At 41.9% G+C, this 16,996-nt stretch overlaps 1 protein-coding gene across 4 annotated transcripts in view; it reads right to left on the bottom strand.

Annotated features, from left to right (window-relative positions):
• Positions 1–16,996, bottom strand: part of PAK5 (p21 (RAC1) activated kinase 5) — a 293,777-nt gene that overhangs the window by 26,674 nt on the left and 250,107 nt on the right. For all 4 annotated transcript variants that reach the window (XM_032142712.2, XM_032142713.2, XM_032142714.2 and 1 more), the window contains 2 exons: positions 4,782–5,273; positions 1,773–1,906 (listed from right to left, as the gene is read on the bottom strand). In XM_032142712.2, coding sequence (XP_031998603.1) covers positions 1,773–1,906; positions 4,782–5,273 — 626 coding nt within the window. The remainder of the gene's footprint in view (positions 1–1,772; positions 1,907–4,781; positions 5,274–16,996) is intronic.

Genomic DNA, 16,996 nt, shown 5'->3' with positions numbered 1-16,996 from the left:
CCTTGACACACAATTTATTTTTGCCTCTGGAGTTACTGGGTCTTTAAAAGGGAAATCAGTTGACAATCCTGGATGAGAAAATTAGAAAAGAAAATGGATTTTAGGGACACACTGTCTTGAGTGGTTTCCACGGATACAAAATAAGAATGGAAAGGAACCTTGACAAAGGTAGAGCTGGAGACCTGAGTGGCCGTGTGAAGCTCTGGAAGGCAACAAAAAGGTTTCTCCCCTGAACATATTTTTATTTTTTGCTTTATATGTGAAAAGCAAAAAATGTATATCACATTTGCCTTATGCTTAGATCTTTCCAGCATATTTGTTTCTACCAGTTAAGATGATCTTACATGTTTTTTTGTTGGGCATGTCTTATTGCTACACCATCAAGAGTCTGCCAGCTGAATTGTTGGTGATAAATGTCTTCACTCACAAAGCTTTATTTTGAGACGGCCTACTCCAGACTGAGAACTGTAGAGCCACGTAACATCTCATTTCAGTGGAGAAAAAACAGCATGTTCTATCCTTCACAGAGTTTCCCAGTACTTTCTTGTTACCTTGTTTTCCACCTATTATATACCTGGATCCACTTTTGATTCAGGCACCATTTCAATAACATCAGCTAACACTCAATACCTCTTCCTCATGACAATCCTTCCTTAACTTTTTGGCATTTTATTTACCATCAAAACCAAAGTTAAAGTTTCCCAAATGTAACATGCTATTTTTTATGTCTATTCCACAGAACCTTGCTTCTCCAAGTATGGTCCATGAACCAGCAGCATTGCCATTGCCTGGAAGTTTGCCGTAAATGCAGAATCTTACACCCCTCTCTATTGAGTCAGGATATGCATTTTGATAAGATCCACAGTGATTTATGTGGACACTGAAATTGAAGAGGCACTGTCCTAGCACATATTCTTTCCTCTGCCTTCAATGCCCTTGTCCTCCCACTTGCCTTCTTAGTAAACTCCTATTCGTCTCTCAAAATCCATCTCAGACGTCACCTTATATTAAATAGAAATACTTATTGACTCTTTCTGAGAGATACATTTAGGTATTCTTCTATGCTACATATATATATCTTCTTAATTCTGCACAGGTATTATAATGTATTTCTCATCAGTGATGTCCCTGAGGGGATATATCTGAGCCATATTCATTTGTATCTTCTGCATCTCTAGCACTTACAAAAGAGCCTGGCACATAAAAGGTGCTCAATAAATGCTTAATGAAATGGCTGGAACTGGCACATCAGAGAGGCAAATAGCTGAAGCAATAGGCTGGTAATTAACCATTGTTACTTGCAAACATATTTTAAAACAGAATTGCAGAATTTCTCTGTGCCACCCAGATTCATTATTTTGATACAAAACTTCGAGTGATCCTCTCCCTGTCCCTTCCTTCCCCTGGTATCCTTGGTGTCTTAGCATGCAGCAATGGTAGGGTAATTCGGGAGAATGAAATTCGGCTTTAGAAATCTATATAGGGGACAGGACATTCTATTATTTGTCACTGAAGCTTCATTCTTAGCAGGTTGCTTATTTTAAATCAATGGGTATTAATGTCCTTCTGAGGGCAGGGAGAACATTAACCAAATGAATGAACTATACATGCCTGAGAGCATAATGGGCCCTATAGGGAATGTGGAGGAAAGGACAGTCATATTCCCTGACTCCAAACTGCCCGCAATTTATGAAGAGTTCATAGTCACTGAGGCTTTATCCTGGAGAAGAATAAGAAGCACCTCGAATTATCTGGATAATAAAGAAGCTTACCTGGTGTGAGTCACAATGTCTGTCAAGGCACCACCTTCTAGAAACTCCATGACCACCCAGAGCTCATCGCCAACAAGGTAGCTGTTGTACATGTCAACCACGTTGTCATGGTGGTAATCCCGCATGATCACGACCTGGGGAAACGGGAAAGATATTTTCGACTTGTGAAGATGAAGTTGCTTTTTGTTCTCTTGTGGCCACATCTACAACTGTAAGTAAACTGATTGAGAGGTACTGATTGTGGGGAAGTTTATTCAGAAATCTATTATGGACAAAAAGCATCAAGGGTAGCTAGTAGAAATAAAAGGAATCAAGGTAGCAAATTTGAGAGAAAATGGCAGGTCACTCTGACATTGGAGAGACACAGAGAGAAAATGAAAACAAGTAGAACCAAAGCAAGATTTACATTCACAAGAGGGAGTTTGGTTGACCGTCTGTGGGGATATAATCAGATATCCCTAAGAGTCTTCTTTAGAATGCACTGTTCACAGTCCTCTGCTGGTTATCCTAGCAAAGGGTCACCAACTCGTAGTAACTGAGGGAATGAGTCCCACAGGTGAATGAAGTAAACTATCTATTGTTAGAACTGGAGCCACACAAGACCAGCTGAACTTCTCCTTGGAAGTAGGTATGGGTTGAACTTGAGAGATATTTGGGCTGAATTCAAAGAATATATATTGAAGATAAAAATAAGTACGGCATAGACATTAAAAAGGCTAAGGAGCCTGCTTGCTGGAGAGAGCTTCCAGAAATTGCTGCCCTGTGGCTGTTTCCACTTGAGTTTTCAGAGTTAGTGTTAAATAATAAACTACAGAATTATTTATCTACATCATATTGCTCTGTGTGTTCTGGCATTATGGTTTGGAAAATAAATTCCAGAAATCAGGAATGGTGGACTGGGAAGATGCTGAAGCCCAGTCACCTGGAACTCTCTGTGAGATTTGGAGCGTGTGTAAGAGATAAGCACCCGTGGGAGCTGGAGATGTGTGGAGGCCACTGGGGGCTTCATAAGATCCTCCGTGATAAACAGCGTTCAAAATTGCAGCTGGGTGCATTTGTACAGTGCCTGTTTATGGACCAAACACCTTCTTACTTCTCAGAGAATGGGAGTCCTTACAATAGAAAGACAAAGAGGTCAAGCAGCCCTAGATTGCTCTGGGAGTTAGAAGATGTGGATTGTACATGCTTTCCTGGAGACTGACAACTAACACTGCTACCCTGAGTTGATATTTTAGGACTTAGATCTCTCATCCACAAAAACTTATCTTTCCCCTCAATGCTCTCATAAAATTACTACAAGAATATTACTCCAAAATACTTTATGTGTTTTCTAACATAATCACTCATGTTTCCCCACCTATTTTAGAGCTCTTAAGTGATAAGTTTAAAAGGTAAATGAGAAAGTGGAAGGTAAATGTTAAAGTACAACAAATATACAGAGAAGGGTTAATTCCTTAACATATCAATAGCTCTTACACATCAATAAAACAAATGCTAGCACCCTAATTGAAAACTGTATACAGAACATATGATTTAGTGAAGAAATAAAAATGGCCTATAACTACATAAAATTAAATTTAGCTACACTAGTAATAAAAGTGCTAATGAAAACAGTAAGGTTTATTCATGTCTAGCAGATGAACAGAGATAATGTGACAGTATCAACGACGCTAGTGAAGGTGAAACAGTACTATTGGTGAGGGTCTAGATTGGTACAAACTTTCTGGAAATTAACACTGTATATCATTTCTCTAAAAAAATTTACATATCATTTGATCTGTTTATCCTACTTCTAGGAATCTAATAAATTATCAGATATGAAGCCAAACACTTATGTGTAACAACACTCACTGCAAAATAATAAAAGTGACAAATTGGAAACAGTATAAATCAGAAACTGGTTTTAAATATGATTCATGTATATGATAGAAGATTATTAAGCCATTAAAATTGTGTTTTGACATATAGCTAATAGAATATGCTAATATATTTTATTTTACATTAATAAAAATAAGTAATGTATGCTGATATATTTTATTTAATATTAATTTTATTAGCATTAATGTTAACATTAGGTGAAATTTAGAAAGTCACAAAACCACATACACATAAAGTTACCTCAAATTTATTAAATCAGTGACTGGTTTAATAAATCTGATACATGTATATGACAGAAGATTATAAGGCCGTTAAAATGGTCATTAAATTTATTTTACATTAATAAATATAAGTAATACAGGTCAATATATTTCATTTGATATTAATTTTATTAGTATTCATGTTAATATTGATTGAAATGTAGAGAGTTACCAAACTACATATATAGAGAATTACCCCAAACAAAAGAAATTTGTAACTATAAAAGTATAGAAAGGAAACACTGAAATATTAACGTAGCCTATTCCTTGACTGGGATATCTGTGGGACATTTTCTTTACTTTCCATATATTCCAAAGGAAGAATTCATTATTTTTATAGTTAGGAAAAATATTTTAAAGTTCCTAGAGTGATAGTCCATTGGTAAACTGACCCTGGTCTACTGTTTCAAAAATTGTTTATGGAGGGTATATTACGATATCAAAATAGAGTAAAACATATACGTACCCACGTAGATACAGTGTAGCATAAGAGTTAGAATCTGCTAGACAGAGATTCAGATCCTAGCTCTGCAGTCAACCAGCTTGACCCTGGGCTGATCTCTTAACCTATCTGAGTCCAGGTTTCCTTGTCAAAATGGTGATAACATCTTTCTATCTCACAAAGTTGTTGTGAGGATCAAACTAGATTAATGCTTAGTACAGCAGCTGACACACATGAAGTACTTTATAGAGGTAACAGCCATATATGTGCATAGAAAAAAGACTAGAAGGAAATATTACAGGGGACGCTATTTTTGTCTTTATATTTTCAGTGCTTTTCTAATGTCCTAAAATGTACATGTGTTTAACTTTTGAAATGAGAAACAAATGTTACAAAGGAGAGAAAGGATGCCCCAAACACACCCTTTACCTCATTGAAAAGCAGTTCTCGTCTCTGTTGCTTCCGGAGGTCCATTTTCTTCACTGCAACTTGTTTCCCTGTGTGTTTCTCGGTGGCGATGCATACGATGCCGGTTGAGCCTTCCCCGATTTTGATAAAGTTGTCCAAGTATTCCCTGGGGTCTCCTGGGCTGACCACCAGCTGCAGGGCTGCCCGAAACTGTTCATGGGACACCCTGGAGGGCTGCTGGTCGGAGGAGGAGCCCCAGCTGGGCGGCGGGTAGGTGCTGGATGAGAGGCTGAGGGAGCTCAGGTAGGAAGCCGTGGAGATGTACTGCGAACTGCTCTGCAGGGAGGGGTGATGGTACAAGGTGGCTTTGTGGTACCCAGACGGGTACTGGTGACTGCTTGAGGAATAGCCCGATTTGCTTTGACTTTGAGGTAGTTTGGCAGGGCCCCTGGGGTAGGTGTCAGACCCTGACAGTGGAGGGCTGAGGACCATCTGTGCTCGATCATAATCCACCTGGGAAGACAGACATGGATAGAGAATATTCACATGCTAGATCTGAATGCCACAGCCGAGTGGTGAGTGAGCTGACCGACAGCTGGCAGAATGAGGATCACCAGTGGGAGATGAGAGGGTCTGGCTGGGGCACCAACAGGACAGGCCACACCTAGGGAAGGGCCTTCTCTGGTGCACGTGCACCACAGCAGGAGGTTACTTCATATGTGTCATATCCAAGGTGTACTTGCTCATTAAGCCCTATTTGCTTGTTCAGGAATGAAAAATCTCATCCCTCATTAAAGGACATTAGTTTTCAGCTAGCATTTTTGGGAGACATTTCAGGTGTAGGAGGCCTTTTCCCATGCTTCTGAATTCACATACTAGAGGGTGGTATGGACATATACGTATAACACAGGTATAACACAGCAGATGTAGGTACAGGGGAAAACATGGCTCCCTGTGCTAAGTGGTGTGAACCACAGGGTGAACATGTGCAATGTTCTCACCAAATAAGTACAAATATAATTGAGAGTGACCAGACTTTGCAGGGGTATGTGTGAAATGAAAATGATGCTAGACCCCAAAGAGACCCCAGCAAAGAACATCCACTCTGACTTGGAAGAGTGGGATGAGGGGATTTATTGGAGGAGAATGGGGAAGCCAGTGAGGGGATTACCGGTATATGATACAATATGTAGGTCCAGCAGTCACTTCCTGGAAAGAATCAGGAAGGAGCTCTGGCCACTCCTGGACTGGCTGAGGCCAGGATGGTAAAGATACCACATCTTGTCATGTGGTATGCTCCTTGCCCAGGGCAGAAAGTGCTAATCCATCAATGCACACTGTTTTGGAAGATCCCAATGACAGCACAGTGCTGGATACATAGAAGGTACTCAGAAAAGATTTGTTGATTGGACTTCAGGCTCTTTCTTAATGCAGTGCCCCAGAAAGTCTCTATCACTCTACTGGGTATAAATGGAATGGCATTAACTTATCCTACTCCCCTACCATCCACCCCAAGGACCTAGATCTATTCTAATACAGTGGCTACAAGCTACATGTGCCTATTTAAAGTAAACAAAAATAGATTAAAAATTAAAAATTCAGTTTCTCAATCCCACTAGTTACATTTTAAGAACTCAGTAGTTACCACATCACATAGTACACATATAAAACATTTTCCTCTTTGCAGAAAGGGTTATTGGATGGCACTATTCTAGATGAATTGATTGTTCCCATGCAGCACATTCATTCATTTATTTCAAAAATTAATATTTGAGCAACTATGATGTGCTATGCACTGTTTTAGGTGTGAGGGGGAGGGCCCACCAACAGTCAAAATGAATGATATCTCTGCCCTCCTGGGGTTTATGTTCCAGAGAAGGAAACAGATAATAATAAAGAAAACCAATAAATACACAGTGTGTGTTCCAGTAGTAATGAATAATATAAAGAAAAATAAAGCAGAGTGAGGGGGTTGAAAGTAACGAGATGCCATCTTGGATAGGGTAGTCACAGAAGGACTCTCTGGAGGGTTCCGTTTGAGCAGAAGTCTGGCTGAGTGAGGGAAAAAGCAAGATCCCTTTCCTAGGAGGGGGGGTTTGGGCAGTGGGAGTGGCACATGCAGGATTCTGAGGCAGATCCAGGCTTAGTTTTTGAGGAACAGCAGACGCTCAGCTATAGTGGAGAGTGTCCACGAAGGAAGATGGACCGAGAAGCTGCCGGGGACAGATCATGAAGACCTTGGCAAAGACGCTGGCTTTTGCTCCAAGTGAGGTGGGAAGCACTGGAGTTTGCTAAGCAGACAGGAATGACACAGTCTGACTCTCTCTGGCTGCTGGAGGAGAGACTTTGGTGGCAAGAGTGGAAACAGGGATACCAGCAGCTTATCACAGTTAATGTGGGCTGAGATTAGGGTGGTTATTGTAGATGGGGTGAGAAATGGTGAAATCTAGGGCAAGATTTGAAGATGGAGCTGACAGGATTTGCTGATGGATTGGATGAGATCTTGAAAGACAGGAATCAAAGATGGCTATCAGGATTTTGGCCTAAGCAACAGGCCATTTAATGAGATGAGGAATCCAGGGGCAGGAACAGGCTTGTGGGTTGTGATAATCAGCTTCCAAATTGCTCTCAATGACCTGTGCCTCCTGACATTCAAATTCCTATGTAGTCACCTTCTACACTGTATTGGGATCAATCTGAGTGATCTAAGAAAAAGGCAGAGATGATGGCAAGTTCCTTTGCTTTCTTACTCACATCATTTATTTTGGCTTTCACCAGCTGCCATGTCATGAGGACACTCAAGAATCCTCTGGAAGGGCTGGCTGCAGTGGCTCATGCCTGTAATGCCAGAGCTTTGGGAGGCTAAAGCTGAAGGATCACTTGAGCCCAGGAGCTCAAGGCTGCAGTGAGTTATGATTGCACCACTGCACTCCAGCCTGGATCACAGAGTGAAACCTTGTCTCAAAAATAATGACAATAACCATAATAATAATAATAAAATAGAGAGGTCCATGCAGCAAGAAACTGAGGACTCCTGCTAAGAGCTAGCTAGAAATTGAGGCCTTCTGGCAAACAGCCATGTGAGCCATTCTGGAGGGGGATCCTCCAGGTCCAGTTGATCCTTCAGATGACTGTATCCCTGTTTAACATCTTGACTGTAACCTCATGAGAGATTCCAAGACACAACAAATCAATCAGCTAAGCCCTCTCAATTTGTGACCTACAGAAACTGTGAAATAGTAAATGTTTGTTATTTAAAGTTTAGGGGAAATTAGTTGAACAGCAGTATTTTTTGCTTCATGAGGCTGTTTGTTTTAAGCCATGAAGTTTTGGGATAATTTGTTATGCAGCAATATTGATAGCTAATACATGGCGGAAAATTAAGAGTTCTTTTAGCCATGTAAAGTTTGAGAGAGTGATTAGACATCCATGTGGAGGTGTCACTTAGGAGACTTAGATATGCCCCAAGTCCAGGGAAGAGTTAAGGCTAAAGACATGAATCTAAGAGTCATCAGTGCTTAGTTCATATTAAAAGCCATGATACTGAATGTATAAGAGATGGTCTGAGGACCCCAACATCTAGATACCAGAAAGAGCAGAGGAATCTTGCAAAAGGGAGCAGAGAAGGAGTGGCCAGTGTTGTAGGAAGGAAACTAAGGAAGCAAGGTGTCCTGGAGCCAAGGGAGGAAAGTATTTCTGAAGGAAGGGCTAATGAATCCTGTCAAATGCCACTGAGAAGTGGGATGGGGCATGTTGCTCATTGGATCTGGTGACATGGTAGAGGCAAGCAGGTGTTTCAAGCTCCTGCCCCATCACGTTGTATGAGAAGATGGTCATTCTATCACATCATAGAGCAATAACTGCACACAGTGGGCTCTTTAAAATTGCTACCATAGCACCATTCTCAGTCCCCCAACACTGCCCATTGGTTCTACAATGACAGTGCCTGGCCTACTGAACATTCAGCAATGCAGCCCTTCCATCTTCAAAAACACTACACTTTACTAGGCGAATTCACCACTCAGACAGCCTTGGCATCAACCAGCAGGAACCAGGGTAGCTGCTAAGCTGCCCTCCTGCCCTGGTTGCAGAGAGAACACATGCTTTTGAGGGGCATAGGAATGAATTCAGACTGATAATTTTAGTCAAGTCAACCTCTCTGAGTCTTAGTTTCCTTTTGACTCTGATAATTTTAGTCAAATCAGCCTCTGTGAGTCTTAGTTTCCTTATCCGTAAAATGGAACAATAATAATACTTACTTCCTTTGGTCACTTCGAACTCTAAAGGATCAAATACATATCAAAGTATTCAAACAATGACTGGCCAGTAAGTTCTACTTGGTGTTATTATTATATAAAGTGCTTAGCACAGTAATGAAAATGCAAAATAAAATAAATAGTAACTGCAATATTATCAAACTAGCTAGAATTTATTGAAGACATACAATGCTCCTGTGGTATATGTATTCCTATACATTAATACTCAAAGCAATAAGACAAGATGTCATTAACTGTAATATATTGAACAATGTATAGTTAAAATATTCAAAAGCAAGCTGATTCTTTTCAAAGCCTCTGTATTTGTGCTACACAAGGAAAACGTGTGTGTGTGTGCGTTTGTGTGTACGATGAAATGGGGAGAGAGAAGTGTCAGTGTAAGTTAAACAACTGGATTCTTTCCTCAATAAACTCCAGATTAGTCAAGTCTAGGCTAGTCAGCAAGGCCAGGGTGTGAAGGGAAATAGGGTTTTGGCTTTTATTTCTGAAAGTATGTCCTGGGAGCCATCATTTGCCATTATCACCCTGTGTCTTCCTTGGAGGACTTGCTCCCGTACTTTCAACAAAATTGAATTCATTCCCCACAAGCATGTATAACTGATCTCTGAAGATATATTAAGAATGGGAAAGCTGCATCCTGCAGGAATCACAAACACCGCTTTGCACTAATTTAGGCCACTTTTCTTCCTTATCACCTGTCAGCAGCATTATCAGAGTCCACCCTTAACAGCCAGCATATGACATAAAGAAGAAGCCTGCCTCCACCAAGGGGACAATTTCCAGGCAAAGATGGAATGCAGAGCTCTTTGCTGAAAGCTAACCATCTTCAAAATTAGGCCATGAGACAAAAAGGTGCTGTTGTCTTTCATGGCTGCTGGTAAGAGGTACAGACTCTTAAAAAAGCAATGGTTGAGGAACAGCCAGTATCACAAGAGACAATGTTTTGAATGAAACTCGAGGCATACTCATCAGAGAATGAACTGTTCACTTCAAGTCAGGGGACATGTGGTCTTCCCTCAGAGGACAAGTAGCTGACTCTGTGAAGGAGAAATGCATGGGTGACCCCATTTGGGGCCACCAAGGTGCTGAACCATTGTCTTCTGTTGGATCTTAACCCACATGCGGGGTTCCATGATGGTGCGTATCACCGGCCCACACCCTTTCAACAGGTCTTGTTCTTTTTATTCTGGGAATCAAGCAGGGGGCAACCGAATCCCATTTTGTGGTTGATAAAATAGAGGCACAAGGAGACGAAACTGCCTCCAAGCAATCCAGGGCAAACAGCTCCACACTTCCAAGGGGACGACATAACCTAGTTCTTCTGCCAGGGTCAGTCCTTCACTCCCAGTGGGAGGGCGCCCAGCACACTGGCCCACAGGCCGGCGCCCTTGCCTGCCTTGGCATTTCCAACATTCATTGTCACCTCCCTGGTCTGTATAATCAAGGCTGGGCATTCTCTCCTCACTAAAATACACAGTGGTTCTCCTAGGAGCCATCGTGGGGCCTCTTCTGTCAAGCAACTGCTCTGTTAGAAGTATATCCTTGCAGTAGTAACAACTATTTATAAGAATAATGATGTTTCATATTTGTTGAGTGCTTTCTACATGCCAGGGACTGTTCTAAGCACACTATGTATATTATTGCATGTAAACCTCAAGCTGGACAATTAAATAAGGTCTGTAATTCCTCCATTTTATAGATAAGAAGACTGAGGCACAGTGGGTTTAAGTAGTCATGCAAAGGTCCCAAAGCTACAAAGAAGGGAGAACTGGGATTCAAATCCAGACAGAGTCGCTTCAGTACTTGGGTCCTTGATAAATTCACAGAGATAGGAATCAATGATGGGGGGCGGGGGATGTGGTCTTAACAGAGGCAGGCAGAGTGGGCAATGACAACAACCACAGAGATAAAGCCTGGTCAGGGTGTTTCACTGGGGGCCCAGATGTTTGGGCAGCCTGGGGCAAAATGCAAGAATTGGACCAGAACATGATGGATGATAATGTCTAGGAGAGGGGGTGAAAGACAAATTAAGGGCTTTTTTTTTTTTTTGGCTTGTTTATTTTGAACAGTTTTGGCTTAGAGAAATGAGCTAAAAAAAATAAAAGGAGTAGTCATCACAGCAAAACGAGTTGATTATCTATGTACATCATTCATCATTTTCCTTTTTGTTTTGGTCAAAGCAGAACTCTGCATTGTTACAACACCACTCAGGCTTTCTTCTGTAAGTTCTTTCAAGGAAGAAAGTGCAAACTTTCCTCTGTGATGAGACCTCCTTGCCCTCTCACATCACCCTTGGACTTTCATAATCATGTAAGTGTCCCATTCTAAGTTGTCTTTCTCATGATAGCCTACATTTGGGAGGCAGAAAACGTAAATGATGAATTTGTCCATTCCTACTGTTTTACACACACATGTTCACGCATGTGAGAAAGATGTGCAAAGCTGTCCAGCTTAAACTGTGCAATCTTTTCTATGACCTGATTTACAAATACATTCTAGAAAAAAAATGAGTAGGCTTGAAGTTCATAAAAGCAGACCTATCTTTGGTATTGTGAAAGGGGTTTGGGATCTGATTATTTAGTGAAACCACAATGCAGTGGAATTGGACCAGTGAAAGGAACGATATTTAATAAGCAAATCCAATGTATCTCTCATCACCCATGATCCAAACCATTTCCAAAAGATTTATGTACATAGTTTACCCTTGCAGACCTTATAGCAAGGGCATGGAGTACAGAGCAAGGGTGGGAAACTGCAGCGTAGGAGAAAAAACAACAAAGGCATTCTTCCCATCCCTCCAAAGAGAACAGTGCTGTGATTTTGTGAACGAGTAACTCCTTACAAAGGAGACCATGGTCTGCAAAGTTTTCAGGGGGATTTCCATATGGCATGACGTAATGAGAGAAGACCAGGTCAATCGTCTTACAAATTATCACCCAGGCTGCTAAACTGCTTAGCTGCAGGGTTACCAGGTCATTAATTGTCATTGAAAATTGGATACATTTTAAGAAGGAATTCTCTCTACAGGAATCTTTAGAAATATTGACAAAATGAACAAGCAGTCGTGATTGTGATTTCCTTTCTTTTCTTTTTGAAATGGCTAATACATACACTTGTTTTTTAGCTTCCTGACACTTTTTTTACACCATATAAATTAATTCTTTAAAAATGTGCTTTGTCATGTCTCTGTTCAAACATGATCAAAAAAGAAAAAGAGCAAAAAAGAATATATTATATAATGGAATAAATAATCCCCAGTTAACAACTCAGCCAGACTACCTTTCTACAATGAGCTCAACATCTCTAAAGACAGGGTCAGACACAGGCTTGTGATGTATCAACATTATAAATAATTATGGCGATGAATTCATTTAATCAATCAATTTCACCAGAGGTACGCTGGGGTGGACGGGGCATAAAACTCCACACAGCTATCAATTGCTCCGATTACAGCTGGCTGTCAGCCAGAATTCCCCTGATCCATGTTAGTTAAATGCACATTAATCTGAATTTGGCAGTGTAATCAAGGACCTAACTGAACTGTGAAATTGAATTCTGCAGTAGAACATAATTTGACCATTTTATGCCAAGGCTGGGGGGGGGGAAAACGCTTGGTGAGAGGAGGGTGGGAGAAAGAAGCGAAGGAAAAAAAAATCCTGCAGGAGCATCTATTTGGCACTGCGGCCTTCTGTTCTGAGGGCAGGGGGGCCGTGGCTGGAGCGTGCTCGACTGGGGTGTGTGGACACGGCCACAGTGTGGGTCTGTGCCCACAGAATGAGGACTCGGAATGTTCCGTGAAGGATAGCGAGTTACAGGGAGTGGGCGGCAGCTGGTTCCAGCGCCTGAATGTGATGCTCCAATACACCTTTTCAGAGCACAATAAAACAAAGACTGCTCGTCTCAAAAATGAAAACGCCAGGCTGGGTTGCTGCTTGCTCTCCATAAATCAAATGCAAGATAAAACTGAATCACAGTCCTCTATTATCTGAGCATGGAAAGGACAGCTTAAATTGTCCTGACTTGGCTCAAAGGAAAATTAAACAGTATCAGGCTTGGCTTTGGGAAGGGAAAACGACTGCCTGTAAGAATTCTGAAGAGAATAATTAACTTGCATTCTCTGTAGGGACATGATAGAGACTGGCAATTAGGGGAATGGGATTCATTAAACCCTATGACTCGTCTGTCTCTCTGGTTGTGCCCTGCAAATGCACACTGAGAGTTGGACAAGCAGCTCATGACCCTACAAACAAGCAAAGCCTAGATATATGAAGCAATGAATAAATCTGATATGTGCAGGCTCAGGCATATGGGTATTCCAGGCTCTTCCTCCACCTCTGAATTGGCATATCCAATTACCCCCCCACAGTTGCTGCTTCAAACTCAAAGAATGCGTCTTCTATTCAAGAGCAGTGAGACAGAGCAGATTGGTCTGACCTGCGATCTGTCACCTCCCGCAGTGATGTGGAGGGACTCTTCATCTTTGGGGATTGGTTTGCAGCCTCAGAATGTTGTTCAAATATGTCAGGGCCTCCAAGAGAGCTAGGAACGGACAACGCCAGGTTAAATTCATTTTGTTTTTAATTTGGTAATGGGAAAACCCATTCATAATGACCAAAATACAATATACTTTGAATCACAAGAGTATTCATGGGAAGAAGTGTACATTCATATGCAAAGGACACCCAAAGTCTCCATCAGAAGGGACAGACGTTAGAGATAGTGCACTCAGTCAGTCCTTGGATGTTTTATGAGCCTTAATGAACACGCTATAGGTAAAGAAAACAAATCTAAATATATCCGTTGTTATATTAAGTGATCAAGTGCTTCTCTCCTTCCCCCTCAGATTTTTAGTACAGCCCATCAGCTTTCACTAGCACTGTCATTCCATAACCCATGAAGCCCTGAATGGATCTCTGAACGGAGTTCTGCAGGGATCCTCAGTAGAAAAGAAGTTGCTGTTTTGTTGTTGGAGCCGTGGTTGAATCTGGGCATGGCAAGTACCACAAAGAACAGTGAATCATTAAATTATTGATGCGGGAGGACTGGACCCACTGGTTCAAGTGCTTTTTCCTTCCAGGGAAAGCAAAGTGATAGCTAAGCAGTGAAAATACATTGCCCTGTTGACCCCAGAAGGAAGTGCTGAGAAATCACACCATCCTTTTCTTCCTATCCTTTTTTGTTTTGTTTTGTTTTGTTTTGTTTTAGACAGGGTCTCACTCTGTTGCCTAGGCTGGAGTGTAGTTGTGTAATTATAACTCACTGCAACCTTGGACTCCTGGGCTCAAAGGATTGCCTTGACCTCCCCAGTAGCTAGGGCTACAGGTGTGTACCACCATGCCCAGTTCAAAGTAGGTACTGAAACACTTTAGAGATGATGGAACTGATGCACAGAGAAGATCATACAGCTACTAAGGGCTTGAATCCAGGGAATCTGATTATATAACTTGCATTTTTCTGTAATGGGTGAGAAAATCTGGATTATCTTTTAAAAAATCAAACACGACTACCGCTTAAGGTCGAATAAATGCATGTGAGCACCTTAGGGATTTCTGCACCTAACACTTCCTTTACAGCCCATAGTTCCAGCTTTTACCCATGGTTTACACTCTAGATGACATTAAGGAACTTCTCAAGGATTCCATCCTACCAAGAACAGGAAGAATAAACAGCATTCCATGGGCACTGCAAATCTACCTGTCAGTCACCACCCATTCTTCACCAGCAAGGTGAGGCTACCTGTAGGATTTGTGTCTGGGCCTGGAGACTTCATGTCCACCTTTCTGCCCCCGGATTTTCTATAGAAGAAATGAGAATATTCTGGAACACATAGACTTTGGAGTCAGTGGGACCTAGTTTGGAATCCTGACTCAGTTATTTGCCTTTACAAACTTGCGGAAGTCCATAAAGATTTGGCGTCTCAGCTTCCTCAACTGTAGAGCAGAGGTGATCCTGAATTCTTCTGGAATTGTGAAGATTAAGCTGAGTCATGTTTGCAAAATGCTTAGCACAGTGCTTGGAACATAGTAACCCTCACCTCACTGCCACCATTCATCTACATGCTCCACATGTAGACTGATGTGTAGACTACTCATATTAGTAATTAAGCTGCTGTAATTTATTAACTTACTTAACCCTCATACTATATAATGAGACATGGGCTGTCTTTATCCTTATTTTGTAGATAAAGAAGTGGAGCACAGTTAAGCGACTTGTTCACCCAGTTAATAAATGGCAATGTCGGGCCGGGCGCGGTGGCTCACGCTTGTAATCCCAGCACTTTGGGAGGCCGAGGCGGGTGGATCACGAGGTCAGGAGATCGAGACCACGGTGAAACCCCGTCTCTACTAAAAATACAAAAAATTAGCCGGGCGTGGTGGCGGGCGCCTGTAGTCCCAGCTACTCGGAGAGGCTGAGGCAGGAGAATGGCGTGAACCCGGGAGGCGGAGCTTGCAGTGAGCCGAGATTGCGCCACTGCACTCCAGCCTGGGCGACAGAGCGAGACTCCGTCTCAAAAAAATAAAAAAAATAAAAAATAAATAAATGGCAATGTCAAGACTCAAACCCAGGCGGTTTATCTCCAAAACCTATACCTTTAACTGCCAAAATGTGCTTGATAAATGATAGCTATTGAACAGTTGTCCTTAACTGGGCCAAGTTTGCCCTCCTCTGCCTGTAGAACATTTGGCAGTGTCTGGGTATATTTTGGTTGCTAGGAGTGAGGGAGGGATGCTATGGGCATCTAGTGGGGAACGGCCATGGATGCCGCTAAACATCCTATGATGCACAGGACAGCCTCCCACAATGAAGAATTACTAGGTCCAAAATGTTCATAGTGTCAAGGTGGTGGACTCTGCTACAGAGTGAAAGGGGATGACGCAACCTAATTGTGAAATTAATTGCTAATTAACTGCAACTTCATTGCTTCAGGTATTAAAATGAGCTTATAATCAGGCAGGTTGCAGGCTTTGCACCCTCAGAAGCTGCCCCTGTGCTACCGGAAATTCGTGCAATGTCTGGTGAAAGGCTTAAGCCCAAAGAGTTGGATCCCAGCTCTGCTGTGAGCATACTGAGCCTCTTAAAACCCATTTCCCCATCTGTACAAAGGGGTCAAGAATTCTTGCCTTACAGATCCGTGAGGCTCAACAAGACACGGCATGTATCTGGTACACAGCAAATGCTTAATGAACTGGTGGGATTGTTAGGCTGGGAGCTTCTCAGTAGCTGCAGCAAGGAACGGATATGCTGGGCCAATACAAAGACACAAGTAGGTGGCTGCCTAGTCCCTGGAGAGCACAGGAATGAGCAAAGTCAAATACATGGTGACAATTTCTCCAGCTAGCTTCCTTCCCTGGAAGGCAGATTTGTCTGCAGGCGAGGGTGGAAAGCATTCTCTCTCCACATCTGGCAGTTTTCATGATTTTGTGGTGGGTATGGTACTATATGGTTTTTGTTGGGCTTTGTTTCCCACCCTCCCAACCCCAGGGTTTCATCTGCTTAGTTCCAGCAAAATACACTTAAATGTAGGGAGAGGAGGCCAGCATCAACAGACTCATAACATTCTTGATTCCTGTCATGCTAGCAGGGAAATTAAGTAGGTAGATAACATTGAAGGAGTTTTTTGTTTGTTTGTTTGTTTTTTTTCCTGTGGGTTAACATTAATCTTTTTTTTTTCTTTAGGACAAAATGTAAAACTGTGTGTCAAACACACACACACACACGTGTGCGCACACACACATACACACGACCCTCCTCATTTCTGCTTCATCTGGAGACCTACACAAGTTTTGTGCTTCCTTTTATTATTGGAGATGAAAACATGACCCAGCCTCCTCTAGGAGTCTCTGCAATGCAAGGCCGACTCATCTGAGTCGTGACCACTATTTCTTCCCTCAGCCGGAAATCCAGATGTGATTGGTACACTCTAAGAGTACAGTTCTAAAGACACAGGCACCTCCGTCT

The sequence above is a fragment of the Hylobates moloch genome, unplaced genomic scaffold, assembly GCF_009828535.3.
Source record: "Hylobates moloch isolate HMO894 unplaced genomic scaffold, HMol_V3 SCAFFOLD_21, whole genome shotgun sequence".
In the NCBI taxonomy this organism is placed as follows: Eukaryota; Metazoa; Chordata; class Mammalia; order Primates; family Hylobatidae; genus Hylobates; species Hylobates moloch.
Note: the sequence above shows the minus strand (reverse complement) of the source record. Positions and strands in the feature narration are given on the sequence as shown.